This window comes from Vigna angularis, chromosome 4 (genome assembly GCF_016808095.1).
Source record: "Vigna angularis cultivar LongXiaoDou No.4 chromosome 4, ASM1680809v1, whole genome shotgun sequence".
NCBI classification, from domain to species: domain Eukaryota; kingdom Viridiplantae; phylum Streptophyta; class Magnoliopsida; order Fabales; family Fabaceae; genus Vigna; species Vigna angularis.
In genome coordinates this window covers 395,654-413,146 of record NC_068973.1, presented here as the reverse complement: position 1 = coordinate 413,146, position 17,493 = coordinate 395,654, and the positions used below count along the sequence as shown (strand labels likewise).

At 30.2% G+C, this 17,493-nt stretch overlaps 1 protein-coding gene across 7 annotated transcripts; it reads left to right on the top strand.

Moving 5' to 3' along the window:
• Window positions 1–4,258: 4,258 nt before the first annotated feature.
• On the top strand, window positions 4,259–16,863 carry LOC108322303 (protein LATE ELONGATED HYPOCOTYL). Of its 7 annotated transcripts, none has more exons than XM_052875982.1 (8): window positions 4,259–4,314; window positions 4,415–4,523; window positions 4,863–5,303; window positions 6,187–6,298; window positions 6,485–6,546; window positions 14,553–14,759; window positions 14,851–16,107; window positions 16,197–16,863. In XM_052875982.1, exons 3-8 carry the CDS (start codon window positions 5,265–5,267, stop codon window positions 16,584–16,586), a joined length of 2,067 nt encoding a protein of 688 aa, XP_052731942.1. In that variant the 5' UTR covers window positions 4,259–4,314; window positions 4,415–4,523; window positions 4,863–5,264; the 3' UTR covers window positions 16,587–16,863. The 7 variants fall into 7 exon arrangements, with proteins under 7 accessions (XP_052731942.1, XP_052731943.1, XP_052731946.1 ...); XM_052875983.1 differs by having other exon boundaries at window positions 4,286–4,304; XM_017554344.2 differs by lacking the exon at window positions 4,259–4,314 and having other exon boundaries at window positions 4,336–4,523; window positions 4,863–4,888; window positions 5,115–5,303.
• Window positions 16,864–17,493: the final 630 nt, after the last annotated feature.

Below are 17,493 nucleotides of genomic sequence, written 5' to 3'. Positions count from 1 at the left end.
AATCCTTTCCTCTAATAAAATAATAAAACAAAATATAAGTAAATTCTTTTCACACAAATGCACACACAACATCCTCAAGGGTAAATTTGAAAAGAGTAATCTCTTTTGCTAAAAATGAAATATATCACTTCACATGGGAGTCTCTCGGACAAAAAGTGAAATATATCATCTCAAACAATACAGTCTTATCGACCAAAAATATAACATAACACAACACAAAAAGATGTAGGTTCTCTTACATTTTTATGTTCACTTCTTCATTCTTCCACTTCAAAACTCAACCTTTATTTTTTTTTTCTATGAATCTTACTATTACTTTTTCTTCAAATCTACTCAGTCGCACTTTTTGTTACCCAAGTATAATATTCAATTACTCGTTTAGTATGTATATTTATAAATTTTATTCTCGTCCTTAAAACTCTAATTACTCTTTAGAGATTTCAAATGATCTTTTTGTAATAGTAGAATATTAAATATATTTTTCATACATTTCTATTTATGTTTATTAAAAAACTTCTTTAAATCCTATATACTCTTTAAAAAAATTTAAGTGATCTTTTTAATGACTATTAAATTATATTTATATTTCTAGTTGTTAGAAAATATTTTTAAATTTATTGTATATAAAATAAATCTCACACAAATAAATGATATATTTTTAATAAATTTGTTTACGAAATAACCCTTATATAACCTATTTATATTATAATAACTATTTTATATATTTTTTAAAAGAAATAATAACAAACCACGTTAAATATGTATTTTTTAATTATTATAATTTTCATGTACTCACCTAACGAATTAAATTGATCAAATCTACATTATTTTAAAATAGTGTAAGATGTTTCATAACCTCGTTTTATTACAACATATAATTGAAATAAACAACACTTATATCATAATATTCATAATATCAAGATGTAGTTTATCAACTTGACAATCTGTCAAAAACACAACCGTTATACATGTAATTTCAAATCAAAATCATAAATTTCTAGCATAAATCAACTATACATACTCGAATTCAATTTCCACATGTTTTGACAATTTTAAAATGCAAAAATAAAACTAACTAGAATATACTTAAAAGTGACTATTCTAAACTCCTAAATAATCTCTAAGTAACCTAGTGATATACTACTTCACCAGAACCACATTAAATTCCCATTCATGCTAATTATCAACATCAATCCAACATAACTTTTATTTCAACATAGTTAATCATTTCATCTTACTAAGTCCTACCATGTTCTTATATTGTTCTAATTACTAAATCAAACATATTACTATGTACTTAATATAATATAAAGTCATATGTTATATATGTTTTTCTTCTGCAAACTATTTTAAAAGTCGTGTTTCATTGTACCTATTCCGTCTTTATAATTTACAAGAGTAATATAAAACATCACTCCAACAATGACACATGAAATTTATATTATAGTTTAGTGTGAAACTTTATTTATTCTATGAAAAATAGTAATTTGCTACAAAAGATATTTTAGACTATTTTCATAGCTTAGTTTAAAAACAAAACATTTTTTTTAAATAATTTAAATAGAAAAGACTTGGAGATACGAGAAAAGCAAAAGAAAACACACTTTAACTAAAATTCTGACATATTAAAAATAATCTTCACTTATTTACTATCTTATATGAACTATATGATCGAAAAAAGAAGTTGGTACAAAAAAAATAGAGACGAGATGAAAAAGAATAAAATATTAAAAATCCAAAATTTAATAAATAAATAACTAAGTACTTAATGATTTAATTTATACATTTAATATTAGTTACAATTATAATACATTTTAATATCTCTCTTACTGAACCTAAAATCGCTCCCCGTAAAAGAGGTGAGTTAGTGTATTTTTAAATTTAAATAAAAAAAGTTACTCATATATTCAAAACGTAAGTAATTCAGCTTTCTTTAATACGATAATTAAAAATAGAATATCGTCGGACTCCAGTTGGCATGTGGTTTCCCAAATATAATAAAAGTTAAAAAGGTTTTTAGAAACATAATTTATCAATTATTTCCTTCTAAAATACAAGGATAAATGTAATTGGTTCAAAATTATTTCATAATTAATAATAATTATTATAAACATTAATCTAGACCGATTCATAATTAATAATAATTATTGTAAATACTAATTTAGACCGTAATGTTACGTAGATAATATTAAAATGTTGTTGTAAAAAAAGTTTAATAAATATCATTATCTAAAATCATTATCCAAAATAGAGCTGAGATTTACATATCGATATTTATTTAAATATTGAAACAAAATATAAACAATTAAACGTTTAAACAATTTATTCTAACTTCTTTTTATTTTGGAAGTTAGGTGACTAGGTTTTATTAATAACATTAATATAATGGATTTTCCGTTAAACTACTTTTTCTATATACATATATTTTAATTTTACTCTTTCAGTATTATTTTAAATAACAACTCATAATAAAAACAATTATTCACACAATAGAGAATTATTTATAATAAAATTATAATTATCTTTTATGAAAACTACTCTTTAATATTATTTTTCATTTCAATAACTATTATAGCACTTTGTAAATTATTATACTATTTTATAATTATTATAGTAAGAAAAAAGAAACATGAATATAGCACTTTAGAACTATTTCTAAAAAAAGAAACAGATATTACTAATTTTAGTCATGTAAGGGATTTACATAGTGTTCGGGCTTATAACTCCTACGAACTACTCAAATAACTTAAAATACATTTTCAACATCATAAATTTAATTCAATTAATTTTAGTGGTTCAATTTCAAGATAATTCAAATTGAAAAAAGAAAGAATTTATTTTAGCTGTTTTATTTAAAACGATTCAATTTTCTTTTTAAATGCAACTTAGTTTGCTTGGTTGTAATTTGATTTAGTTTAATTTTGTTTGAAGAATCCTTAACATAAGCATCTAATAATCCCGTTCTCTTCTATCTAATCTCTGTTTAACTATAACTTTCCTTTTTTTTTTCTGATTTAATTAACCTTTTTTAATCTATTTTCTTTCACATATTCCTTTTTCATGCATCGTATCTTGTGAACAGATCTTGTGGGTTCAGATCGAAGACGCAATTTAGATTACAAACATCCACCAAAAGAACACAAGAAAACTTAGCACTCTGTCTGCCTCCTTTTTTAGATGCCACATGGCATCTCCTGTGCCACAAAAATGCTAAACCAAACAATTTTTTCTCAAAGTTATTATATCATTAAGTTAGTTTTCTCTTTAAAAATATTTCCCTAAACTTTTAATTGAGTCATGTTTATAGTTAGTATTTTAAAAATTAATTTTTAGAAACAAAATGTATGAAAAAAAAGGTTAAAATTGCAAAAGAAAATAATGTTGGCATGAATATAAGAGTGTCAAACATAGAAATGTGGGTATTTACAGATAAAATTTATAATTAAGTATTCATAAATATTTATTACACTTAAATAATAAATAATAAATATTTTAATATGTATTTATAAATAATTTAGGTATGAGTATCATAGATATTTATTATTTCAAATAATTAAAATTGAAATTTAACTTATATTTTATTAGATTAAAATTTAATTTATATTTTATTAGATTAAATTTAAAATTGAATTTATATTATATTTTATATTTTTTTTTTGTAATTTTGTATTAAAAATTTATAGAATATAATTTTTAAAAATATTTGTGGGATACATATGAATTATTTAAAATTAACAAATATTTTTTAAGCTGGTATTTGATGGATAAAAGATGGATAACAGATAATATTTTTTATTGCAGTGTGATAATGAATAGATACTATTAATCCAAATAGTTGCCATTTTTACTCCGGCGAAGGTGGTGGTGTTGATTGAGCCACGTGGGCAGAAGAAAACGGCAGGAGCGAGCCCCTCCGTGCGCCGGTGACTGAAAGAAGCCATTGCCACGCAACTGGAGGGCCCACATGTGACAGCTGGCGACGCTTTTACGGACTGAAAACTATGGCGTTGGAGTTTGTGGATGAGATTTGAGTTTGGGGAAAAAGGCCCCAAAAAACAATAATAAAGAAATTGAAAAAGAGTAAAAAAAGAAATTAGGAAAAGTGCAAGGATGTGTGTTACCTCCACCAGCCACTAAATTCATGCCACTTGTCGTCATCCCTACAGTTTTGCTCTTCCGCACCTTAGCAGCCTCAAATTAAAACGACTACTTCTTTTTTATTAAAAGAAAAAATAAAAATCCTGGGGAAATTCTAGTGGCTGAGATTGCTTCTCACTGTTCGACAGTTCGTGTGGATGCTTCTGGTTCGTTGTAGTTGAGTCGCTCCCTAATTCTTCTTCTTCTTCTTCTTCTTTTCCTACTGTTTCCTAATCTTCTTTTCTCTTCCAATTCAATTCTTCCTCTGATCCTTAAGAGTCGGATTCGCCATTGCCGCAAATGAGTCCTCCGGCGAGTGTCCGGTGAAATCCATTTCTTCTTCACATGCATGATCGCTCCTGTCACACCCATGGCTCTTTTTCAAGGTACTTTTCACCTCCTCTCTTTATTCTCTTCCAAAAGGATTCAGTTTCCCCTATTTTTTGTTACCGAGAAAATTTAATCACCGGAAATTGTAAAACGATTGATTATGCATCTCTAAGTACTTCACTGAGTGAACTACTTTCCGGATTTGCGTGAGTTAACCATCTGCTTGCTATGCTCTGTGATTAATTGTTCTCGGCAACTAAATAGGAGTATTGTATTTATTTATTTATTTATCCACAGTGACAGATTGTAATTTTGAAGTGAAATTATGAGTTAGAACGTGCAAGATGGAAGTGTTCCTGTGATATACTAATTGTAGTTGTTTCCACGTTTGAAAGGTTTTGGCGCTGTGGAGTTCTTTTTGGTGAGGACTGATTAAAGAATTTTCTTTTATTCTTCTTTCGGAGAAGCGTCTCTCTCTGTTGCGGTGGATTCTTAAAATTTATTGAACCCTTTTCTGCTTTTTTCATGTCATTTCTAATCTCTATTATCCTGCGTGTGAGTTGGAATACTTATTTATAGATATTATATCTGATACGAAACAGAGACGGATCTCTACCTATTGTTTTTGCTTTGTGTTTGTTTTGCAGTAGCATCGCCTTGTCATCAGCTTCTGCTTACTTTCACCAGGGCTTTACCATTTGCTGTGTTCCATGTCACAAAAAACGAAAGGAGATATTCCTTTTACCCACTCCTCGTCAGGGAAGATCTGAAGCAGCGCTAGCTGCACACGTCCTCTAATGGACGCCTACTCCTCTGGAGAAGAAGTGGTTATTAAGGTAAGTCAAGTTTATTGTCCTATACTAACGGGAAACAATGATTCCTCAAAAAGGAAATAACAAAGCTGTTATTATTATTGTTGTTGTTACTATTAGTAGTAGGTTTAACTGATATTTTGGTCTGGACCCTATAGTTGTCCCCTGTTCGTTACGCGTCTTCCTTTTTAAGTTATATTTTGTTCACTACCGTGAATTGTTCTTCTTTTTGACAGTTTACATTACAATGGTTCCTTTTTTTACAGTTGACAGTTGAATTGTCAAAATCGCCAAAAAAGTGTTCTGCCTACATAAAACTGTCAGACCAAAAATATTGCGATTTTACATTGCTAGGAAATTCTGTATCAATTTTACTATATATGTCTAAACAATTTGTCGTGGTTTTAACAATAGCACTGTCAACGATGTTATCTTAACTACCGGATCAAAAGCTTCACTTAATTTTGTGTACAGACCAACATTATGTTGGTCTGAGTAGAACTGTCTCCCATCGTTTGAATAATGTTACGATTTTATATCTTGTAAATGAAAAATCTATAGCTGGAAACCATTAAAAGTAGCTAGTTAAGCTCCTTGCAAAAATTAATCATTAGGAAAGCTGATGGATGCATGTGTAGGAGCTAACACTTATGTAGTTTTTTGGTATTCAGAGAAAATTGTAAACTTGAAGGAACAGTAGAGGTTAAAACATCAGTTAAACCTTATTATTATTGAACAAAAAACTAATAAATACTTTGCACCGATAACATAATAAAAATATTATGTTACAGAAATTAAAGGCTACAATTTTTCTGCACGTGCGAAAAGTGTAAACTGGAAACAACTGTAGAAACTAAAATATCAATTAATTCATATTATTATCTGAGTGGCTACTTGGCAATTGCAGACACGAAAACCATATACTATCACAAAGCAAAGAGAAAGATGGACCGAGGAGGAACATAATAGATTTCTGGAAGCCTTAAAGCTATACGGGCGAGCATGGCAGCGCATAGAAGGCAATATTTTGTTCACCATCAACACTTATATATATGTGTGTGTACACACACACACACACATATATATAGCATAAATTCCATTTTGAAATATCTTAATAAGAAAGGACACAAATTGCTCTATCTGTTTTGTTGAATTTTTATATAGGACTACTGTCCGCTTTTTGATGTTCTACTTTTATTGTGCAGAGCACATAGGAACAAAGACTGCTGTGCAAATCAGAAGTCACGCTCAGAAATTCTTTTCAAAGGTAAATCCGTACCTTCATTCCTTGGATTATACATTGTGGTCCTATAATTAGAATTTATGCTTCGTTTGATTTGATGCTGATTTGTTATTCAATTTGGTATTTTTTTTATTCATGAAATTCCCATTCAATGGAACAAAATGGTTCTGCATCTTAACTGGTTGATTTTAAGCTCTCAGAATTTTGTTTTTAAATAACATCACACAAAACACTTGTGTGGAAAACCCGTCCGATGCGTATATAGCACTATATCATGGCTTATGCCTTGCCTAGAAGACTCCTTTGGCTATCCCAATTGAGTGTCCCCTGGAAAAGACATGAACTCGCTGAGCACATGCATAGAGAAAGGTAAGTCTGAGATAACCTTTACCAACCAGCTTATTTCATTCGTCACCATCATCCGCTGAATTTTTCACTTTTAGAAACAATTAGGTGTCACGTGGTTGGCTCCCTCAGTAGATGTTACTTTCGACATAAAAAGAAAATCCAGGATACACTTTTTGAGAAAGAAATATACTCTTCTTGTGGCCTTCTTTCATCCGTTCCTCAATTTGTGCGATACCAATATATCTAAGTATAGCAAAACAATAAAAATTGTCACCAAACTTAGCTAACAGCTTCTGATAGTTAAGTACTTCTCTTGATTTTTTAATAAAAACTATATTCTCTGCAAAAACATGCAATTAGAGATCATTTTTTGTTGGTCTTTGGTAAGCGCATTAAAAACTAGATTAAACAAGGCTTAAGGCTTAGCCTTTATGTAATCCAACGATCAAGGTTTAACTGTAATAAATATCATAACAAATTACCAACTGGATCACTGACAAGAGTGAACCCTTTTGCATTTTTTGTAGCGTTTACTATAGCCTTTACTATGAACAATATAGGACATGGCCTGCAATTATTGATGATAAAATGTACTAAAACATTTTAGCTTAGTTGAAGAGAATGTTAAAGATATAACCTCAGTCTCAGGCATTCAGGTGTATTTTTTTATGCATCTATGGTTTCTATATTAAGTTCAAGTTTGCAACTATTTGGAATTGAGTTTTCATGCCGAACCCTTTTATCGGTGTGTGCGTTGAAGAAACGAGGGATTCGATGATTTGATAGAGTACACAAACGCAATGAAGATATATGGCAACAAATTGATTTTAAAGAAGATAAAAGTGTTAAAAGGACAAGGGGGACTGGTTTGGCTAAGTAATCTGTCCGATTGCTTGGTCAAACCAGTCCCCTTTTTTTCGTTCAATTGCACTACTCTTTGTGCCATTTGTAGGATATAGAATGCAACCAGAGATAAAAGCAATGACAAGTACGACAGATAGAGGTATATTTTTAGAACCTGATACTTCTATCAACATATGATTTGTATAGAGATCTTTAACAATATTAGTTTAGCTGAATGAGATTTCCTTTACCAATCGTAGAAAGAATGGACAAAAGGATAAACTATAATTTGGTAAAAAGGTTTTTGGGATATTAATGTTGTTAACCCAGGGCAGTGATGGTGAATACTGAATCCACTTAGAGAAGTGTTCATTCTCTAGCTGCTTTTAGCTCAAATTTAGGGTCATACCGTGGGCAAATTTATACCAATTTTATGGTTGAGATTGCATGTGGTTGTCAATCGATAGAAATCCTTCAATAGATCTCATCCATAACCTTAAACCCAATCCCAAAGCTTTGTGGAGCTATCTAGAGAATAAAGAATCTGTAGAAATTACCCGAAGATTAATTTTGGCAAGAAACATTATTGGAATTGGTACCGAAAAGAGAGAAAGACTGAAGTTACTGCAAGAACTTTTGATCTTCCCAAAAATTCCAATTTTTTAACTAGACCTAAAAGAATATGCATTATTGAGTTATTCAAGAGTCTCTATCCTCTTCCTTAGTGTCCTAATTTTACAATCTGGACGTTTCTCCATCATTTTCTGTTTCTATTTGATAAAGCATATACTGATATTTTGATGAAGAGGAAAGAAATAGAGGGAAAAGTGCGTGAAAGAGAGAAAAAGAAGAGAAATACATTAACAATACAGTAAAAATAGAGGTTATTTGTTTGAAAATAATAATGTAAAATTATTATTATTATTTTTAACTATTTAGTTTAAAAAGTCATTAATAGAAATGTATTATTTATTTATGTTATTATTTATATTTTTATTGCAAGGCAATAATGGTAAGGTAAAGAAGAGAAACAAAGAAGAATGTATTAACAATTAACGGATTTTATAAATAAAAAGTGACATATTACTTAACATAATATTAATTATGTTACATATTATATTAATTACGTTTTTACCCAATTTTTAAATTTTTATTTTACTTTTTTCTTACAAAATGGTCAACATTTAGTTCGTCTATTAAATATAATTTTGTTTTTTCTAAGTCACTACTGACTTAAGCTAAATACTCTTGAAATTGTTTTTCCAAACAATATCTCAAGTATTAATTTACTAGCAAATCTCTTTAGACTCTTATCACACTCTCAAAGATTCAGAAAAAAGGTTTTATACTTTACAAACCAATAACTTTAGATTCTACAACGACGAATAAAAATATTGGTTTTTATTGTGTAAACAAGACTGTTTGATGCATCAGTGTGTTCAAATATCTGTTTTCTAATATAATAATATATATAACCTTGTTAAATTTTGTAGTAAGTGGAGAATGCGAGATATATATTTTGGAAAACTTGTAAGTTGTTGTACTTTTGGCATGACAAGTGTATGTATTGGTATTTTGTAATAATAAATATATCTTTCATAGATATCGAAGAATTGTTGAATATTAATTTGGTGAAAAACTAGATAATTTGAAATTTTCGATAAAACTGTAAAAAACAGTGATAATTTTTCAAATAAAAAATTAATCAAATGTATCAAATTTTACCAAAATTACAATTATAAACATTAAGTTTAAGATATTTTAAATAAAATAACCAGGACTGATTAAAAAATAAACAAAGTTTTAAAATAAGTAGGATTATAAACAAATTCAATTACTATAAAGCATTGTAAATAGATTTGATATTTTCTCTTATATGTTTCATCATTTCAATTCATCATTTCAATTAACACTAATATTCAAAGTATTTTTTTACTTAATTAAGAATTAATACTATGTTAACAATTTTTTTTAATAACTTTTTAATAGTAGATTACGTGTCATTATTTCATTGGTTTGAATATTTAAAATGATTAATTTCAAACTAATTATTATAAAAAAAGTTGTTAAAAAAATATTTCTTAAGAATTATTCGTTCCTAATTGTTTAGAGAGTGTACGATTAAACCTAGCCTCCCATGATCAATTTACTAAAACTATTAAATCAATAATTATTTCAAATTAAGTGCACCCAATTTCTCAATTATGATGAAACTTGATTATTTTTACAACATTTCTCAACCCATTTAACTAAACATATTTTACAACATAAAAAACTTAATATTGGTGAAACATCTGGTTGTATAAAAATAGACTCTACCTCCTAGAATGTATCGCCTTCAATGACAACTAATTGGTCAAACCCTTGTTAAAATACAAAAATAAATGTTTTTATGATTCTGTTTTCTTTTGAGTTTAAATCACTCTTCTAAAATGCTTAATCCACCTTCAGCATGAGAATTTTTTTACTTATCTTTTCTCATTTAATTTATTTCAACTTTAATATTTTTTTCTTCATATTCCTTTCACACTATAACTTCTATTCCGGTCCTAAAATATTTATTTACAATAAACAATAAAAAAACTAAAAGAAAAAAAGAGTATAATCTAAAATGAAGACAATAAATAATAAAATAAACCAAATGATATAATTATGCATGCATATGTACTAAATTGACAAAACCAATTTAAATACACTTCAAAAATCATCATGAGTTTTCCAAAAAAATGAATCGAACCTCTATCTAAGCCAAGATAACTATAGAGATTTTTTATCAATATTTTATAATGATATGAGCATAAAATGCCTTTTTCATTTCCTTTTTATGCTAGTACTTTTCAAAATCATATGAATGAAAAATGTTAAAGTTTAAATACGATGTCTTATTGTAAATTGTGATATACAGTTTATATTTGAATAATTAACTTGTAGTTAATTGTTTAATTGCTTCCCCTTGTTGCTTTTAATGCAATAAGTCGTATTAGAAGGATGATAGAAGTTTAATATTATTAAAAGTTTAGAGTTTTTTATTTGAACTAACATTTTTATCTTCCTTTCTAATATTCACTGTAATTACAAAATTAATACTTTATTTTTTTAATTTTTTTATTGTTTAAAAATTATATAAGAAATGGTGGAATGTGTTTTCTTCTTGTTTTCATAATTTTATACCTATTTTAAATTAGCAAATGAAAACTAAAATTATTTGCTTAAACCAAACAAGTTTTCATTTTTAAGATATTATGTAAATAGATAAAATGTTAAAAATTTGTGATTTAAGTAAATGATGTTTGGAATTACAATTCTAAAACAAAACAAAAAACCTTGTATTTTCAGGTAAAAATTTTATCGGATTTAAGATTTAACGATAAACATGATATTTAAAAACATGTTTTTTATTTATTTATTTTATTTAAATCATATTTATAGTGGTCATTTTTTTTTTATTTGAATCGTACGTCCAAACATGTTTTCCTTTTTATAAAATTATGTTAAGAAACATGATTTTAAATTTTTAAATTTTCATTTTGTAATTTTTTAAATGAATTTTTAGAAACTTTTACATAATTTTAATTATTATTTTTTGTTATGAAACATTTTTTTTGTTAAATATTTGTTTTGATATTTTCTTCATATGAATTTTCAACATTGTTATTTATTTTCGATTACAATTTTATTGTTTTATATCTTCCAAATTACATTAAATTAACATCATTATTTTAATTAACAGACCACACTATTAAAATTATGTAAATTAAAATAGATAAAAAATTTATTTTAAATTTAAACTTATAAGTAAATTTTTATTTTTTAAAATAAAAGTAAATAGAATTTTTGAATAAATAAAAAAATCAATAAGTTAACTAAAACAAAAAACAAAACAAAGTTTTAATAAAAATATATATATACTTAAGTGAAAAAGTGGTTACATGCTTTCGTAACAGAAAATCAATAATAAAGTCGTGTAAAAAGAAATGCTAAAAACTAATTTAAAAATGAAAACAAAATAAGACTTTGCAAGACTTTGGCCTGATTAAATCTTTCTTAACCTAGATTTAGGCTTACTAGATTTCACTTAACATATCTGAGCATGGATCTCCATCAACTCGACTTGATCTAATCCAATTCAATATGACATGGATCGAGACGCACTCAACTTAACATAGATTTGGATTGACTCGACTTAACCTAAAATAGACTTGTCTTAATTCAACTTTTCATTGGTCTCTCATAAATAGACCTAATGTGGATCCAAATTGACTCAACTCGAATTGGTTTGAGCTAGTTTGGTATTAACTCGACTTGGGCCTATGCTTACTTAGTCTAACATGAATTTGGGCTAGCTCGACCTAACTCTGACCCTGCTCAACTTGAATTGTCATGTCTCAACTTATCCTAGGTTCTATAAACTTGGGCTGAGTTTGACTCAACTTGATATGATCCAACCTCGCTTCACCTTATAAGTTTCCCACCAATCTTACCTGAGCCCAACTTGACATGGTACTAGCTTGATCTAACTTGACTTAGGTCTAACCTGACCAAGACTTACCTAGGTCTAACCTAGTCCAATTGACTTAAGCATGACCTAACATTAGGTTGGGCTCGACCAAACCCAACCTAATTTTGGTATGGGTGTTGCTCCCTCCACCACCACACCTTTCTCCTTCCACCTCCCCTTTACTATTTTGTCCTTCAGTAAAAATTTTATTTTTAGGGTTATTATTTTTTAATTTTACCCATTCACAACCTATTTCACTAATAACCTATTCTAGTCCCGTACGTGAGTAAAATAATTTTCTTTCATTTTAACATTATATTTCTTCCTCTCTTTCTTTCGTTGTTGTGAGATACTACAAGTTGCAAAGGTTGGTGGTGGTGGAAAGAATTATCAAGTAGTTTCCCTCTCGTGGTGTAGTGTCGCTCTCGTGGTGCAGTGCGTGGAGTGATGTAGTGCGTGGAGTGGTGCAGTGTGTGTCGTGCTTCCTCGTATTCGAATAAACCTTGAAATAAAACCCTACAATAAAAAACGTAACCTTTAAACGGAGGTGACATCCTTCAACGGATGTCAACATCCGTTAAGGAAAAACGGATGTCGATCCGTTTTACCTTAAACGGATGTTGACATCCGTTGAAGATGTCACCTCCGTTTAAAGGTTACGTTTTTTATTTTAGAGTTTGTTTTATTAGGGGACATCCGTTGAAGGATGTCACCTCCGTTGATGTATACTTCCTCACGCTGGTTGATGCTTTGGACGCTCCTCGATGTTCCTCCACACCACGGCGGCGACGCTCCTTCACACCACGGCGGCAATGGAAGCTTTCAAACCAAAAAAAAAACTGGGAAGAAAAAGAAATGGAAGTGCGGGAGGTGGGGAGGTGAAACGGAAATGGGGAAAGGGGAAGAGAGTTCCGTGGGTGGGTGCTGGGAAAGTAAAATTAGGGTTTCAAATTATTTAAAATAGGGTAAAAGTAAAAATCTTTTTAAATTAAGGATATAATTGTATTTAAAATAATGTGGGGAGGTGGAGGAAGTATAGGGTGGTGGTGGAGGGAGCAACACCCTTTTGGTATAGCTTGATCAAGCCTAAGTTAAGCCTAACCTAGCTTGACTTTGATTTTGTTCGACTTATCCAATCTTACATGACTTTAGTTCAATGCAACTCAATCGTGTATAAAGTGGACTCAATCTAACCCAATTTTGGTTAACTATAAATGAATTGATCTAATCTTTTATAACTTAAACTAACTTAGATTTTTCTTAATTTTGAATTTTTTTAATCTAAAATATTGTTCAATCTATATCCAATCTAAATCCACTTAGACTTAAAATCTTAAAATAATTTTTTGAATTTAAAATATACCAATTTGTAGTCATTCCTTTAGGTTTAATAATATGAGCAAAAATGATATAAGGGATGTCACCCTAATTTGGATCACCTTTGGATTTCTTTTGCATCAACTTACCTTATTTTGAAAAAAAAGAAGAAAAAAAATAGTGTAAATAGTTTATCTTTTACAATCTTTATAATCCTTTAGTGTTTTACTTCAATATTAATTGTATATTAACGTTAATTTTTCATTTTAATAAATACATGTAACAATTATTAAAAATTAAATTCATGTCAACTATCTTCATTATTAATAGAGTTAAAAAAATTATCAAAATTAAAATTTTATTACTTTTTATTATACTGAAAATAAAATATGTGAATACATAGTGAAATGATTAAATTAACAATATATATATATATATATATATATATATATATATATATATATATATATATATATATATATATATATATATATATAACCTTGTTGAAAATTGTAGTAAGTGGAGAATGCGAGATATATATTTTGGAAAACTTGTAAGTTTTTGTACTTTTGGCATGACAAGTGTATCTATTGGTATTTGTAATAATAAATATATCTTTCATAGATATTGAGAAATTGTTGAATGATATATTTAAAAACAAGAATAATAATAATAATAAATAATAAAATTAACAAAGTTTAAAAATAAATACAATTATAAAGATTCCTGTAAAATCCAAATGATAATTATGCACAAGTCAGCAGCAGTGTGGCTTCTGTAAATCATGTAACGTCTTCAAGTACATACAACTTTTGCGATCCGTTACTATACTTTCTAGATTGAATGACTTGGTCGGAATAACCTCCTACATCATTCTAGTCAATAAACTTGATTGATTTTGGATGTTTTCTTAGCTTTCTTTTGAGGTTGTAGTTGTTTGATTATGATTTATTACTGAATGCATTGAAATGTTACTGTTGGAGGTATTAGAATTTTCTGAGAATACTGCAAATTTTACCTTCAGTTGGAGAAAGAGGCCTTTGTGAAGGGTGTTCCAGTAGGACAAGCTCTTGATATAGACATACCCCCTCCAAGGCCTAAAAGAAAACCAAGCAATCCTTATCCCAGGAAGATCAATGCTGCTGTCCCAAAGAATGGAAAGTCTCTCCTTTCATTTGCATCTTCACATGGTAAACTTGCACTGGACTTGGAGAAAGAACCACTTCCAGAGGTTATATTTATTTTTCTTTTTATATTTCCATTGCCATTAAAACTATCTGTTCTTCCCCCTTTCCATAACATCATTCTGCTTTCTCCTTTAGAAGCATTATCAGGAGGACCAAATGCCAACAACTGTAAAAGAAAATAACGACGAAAACAGCTCAAAAATATTTACCATTCTCCAGGAAGCAGCACCTGCCTCATCTCTATCACTGCCGCTCAGAAATCCAAGTCCCTTGAGGGAGTTTATACCCTCAATAAAAGAGGTAACAACTCTAGATGAAACAAATGAGTCTTTTATTACTGATGAGCTTCAAAATCACAAGTTAGAGTTAGATGACGGAGAGCACAAACAAGAGACTAATGCCACTTGTAAAGTCTCTAAGTCGGAGAATTCTGGTACTTTGAAATTGGTTCAAACTGAGAAAACAGATGGGATGCAAGGAAATCAGAATTACCCGAGACATGTCGCTGTGCACGTTGTTGACGAGAAGTTTAATGGGCAACCTAAGATTGTCACAAACTCTGCTGCATCAAACATAAGTGAAAGTCAAAACAACACAGCACGGTCCTCTCTTCATCAATCGTTTTCTCCTTGTCCTCCCTTCTTACAACACAATCAGGATGATTACCATTCATTTCTTCATATGTCCTCCACGTTTTCAAGTCTTGTTGTCTCTACCTTGCTGCAAAATCCTGCTGCCCATGCTGCTGCAAGTTTTGCTGCTACATTTTGGCCCTATGCAAATGCAGAAACTTCCGTAGATTCTCCCGTGTGCACTCCTCCTAGTGTGACAGCTATTACAGCAGCTACAGTTGCTGCCGCAACTTCATGGTGGGCTGCCCATGGACTGCTTCCTTTGTGTACTCCACTTCATACTGCCTTTGCGTGTCCTCCTGCACCAGCGACTGCAGCTCCATCCATGACTCTCGGTCAATCACAGCACAAAAACCAACAAGGAGAGGTTAAGCCAGAAAATCCTCCTCCAGAACAATCGGAAGTTCTGCGAGCTCAACACTCAGCTTCCAAGTCACCAGCTGTTTCTTCATCAGAATCTGAGAAGAAGGGAGATACCAATGTAAATACTGCACCAAAGGCTACTAATGATGAGATGAACCAAGCGATTTCCGAGAATCCCGATTCCGACAAAATAAACGGTAGAAAACCTGTAGACCGTTCCTCGTGTGGTTCTAACACAACCTCTAGCAGTGAAGAGACTGAGATACTAGAGAAGGATGAGAAAGAAAAGGAAGAGCCAAACAAACCTGATACAAACCTTTTAGGTTCTGAGCCTAATAATCGCCGTAGTAGAAGCATTAGCAACCTTACTGATTCTTGGAAGGAGGTCTCTGAAGAGGTATCACTCTCTATCCAATGATGAAGTCTTAATGTAGTTTGTGCATTTTATCGCTGCTGCTTCTTTCCTCATGCCATTGTTATTTTCAGGGGCGGCTTGCCTTTCAGGCGCTATTCTCCAGGGAGGTGTTGCCACAAAGCTTTTCACCTCCTCATGATTTGATAAATGCAGATAATCAGATTCACAGCATCAACAAGCAAAACGAAAACTACAAAGATGAAGACCTTGAAACCAAAAAACACAGTCCTATTTGTGATGGGCTGCAGAAAAGTTTGTCATTTGTCAAAGATAATGATGAAGAGGAGGGATTGCTAACCATGGGTCTTGGACAAGGAAAGCTGAAGATTCGTCGAACAGGGTTTAAACCTTACAAAAGGTGTTCGGTAGAGGCAAAGGAAAACATGATCGGAACGGCCTGCAACCAAGGTGAAGAGAAAGGTCCAAAGAGAATACGCTTGAACGGGGAAGCTTCAACTTGATGCTTGAGATATATGCATGCAACCACACGAAGAAAATGTCTAGTTTTGCGTATAACTTAAGTCCCTTTGATCAGGGTCTGTATTGCTTCTTTGCAGCTCACGAAACTGGTCGTGTAGGTCTGTGTACCATATTAAATTACCACATACAATCTTTTTCTTTCTTTGAATGATGTTCCTACCGCTGTTAAAAACTCCGCTAAAATAGACTTAGACAACAAACATTAAGTACTGTTTGTGCATTGATCATTTAAGTAATTTATAATCCATCTTTCAGTCACTTCCCACATGCACTTCATGGGATTCTTCTAGTGCCTTTCCGAATCTTCTAATCCATGATATGACCATATATAGCAGGAAGCGTTCCTTGTTTGATTTGCAACTCCAAATTCCTTGTCAGTCCTCTTTGAAGATTGAGTGAGAAACTGAATATAGAAATGGAGTTCAGATATTGGCAGAAAATGACAGGCCTGAAGCATTGCATAACACGAAATATTCGAAACACAGATTGGTTTGACAAATAGATACCTCAATAAACATACTTTTCCTCTTGCTGCCTATATCAGTTGCAGGAGTGAACTGACATCTGGAGACGAAGAATGCTTTTGGAAAGATTGAATCCCAGATTCATGAAACCATTTGTAACTCAAAATATTAAGACATTAAATTTATATTGTTGTTAATGTAATTATTGTAGTATCGCTTTTACCTATTTAATAGATGAAATTTCCGAGAGAATTATATAAAGTGTATTTTCATTATGTAATTTAAAAGAAGCTATATGACTTTAAAGGAATTGTATTTTGTTTCTAAAAAGAGTTTCAAGGCTTTATGCATCTTTATACAATTAAAGTGAATATATGACTTCTATACATTAATTAATCTTCGGCTTTATATGAAATCCATTTAA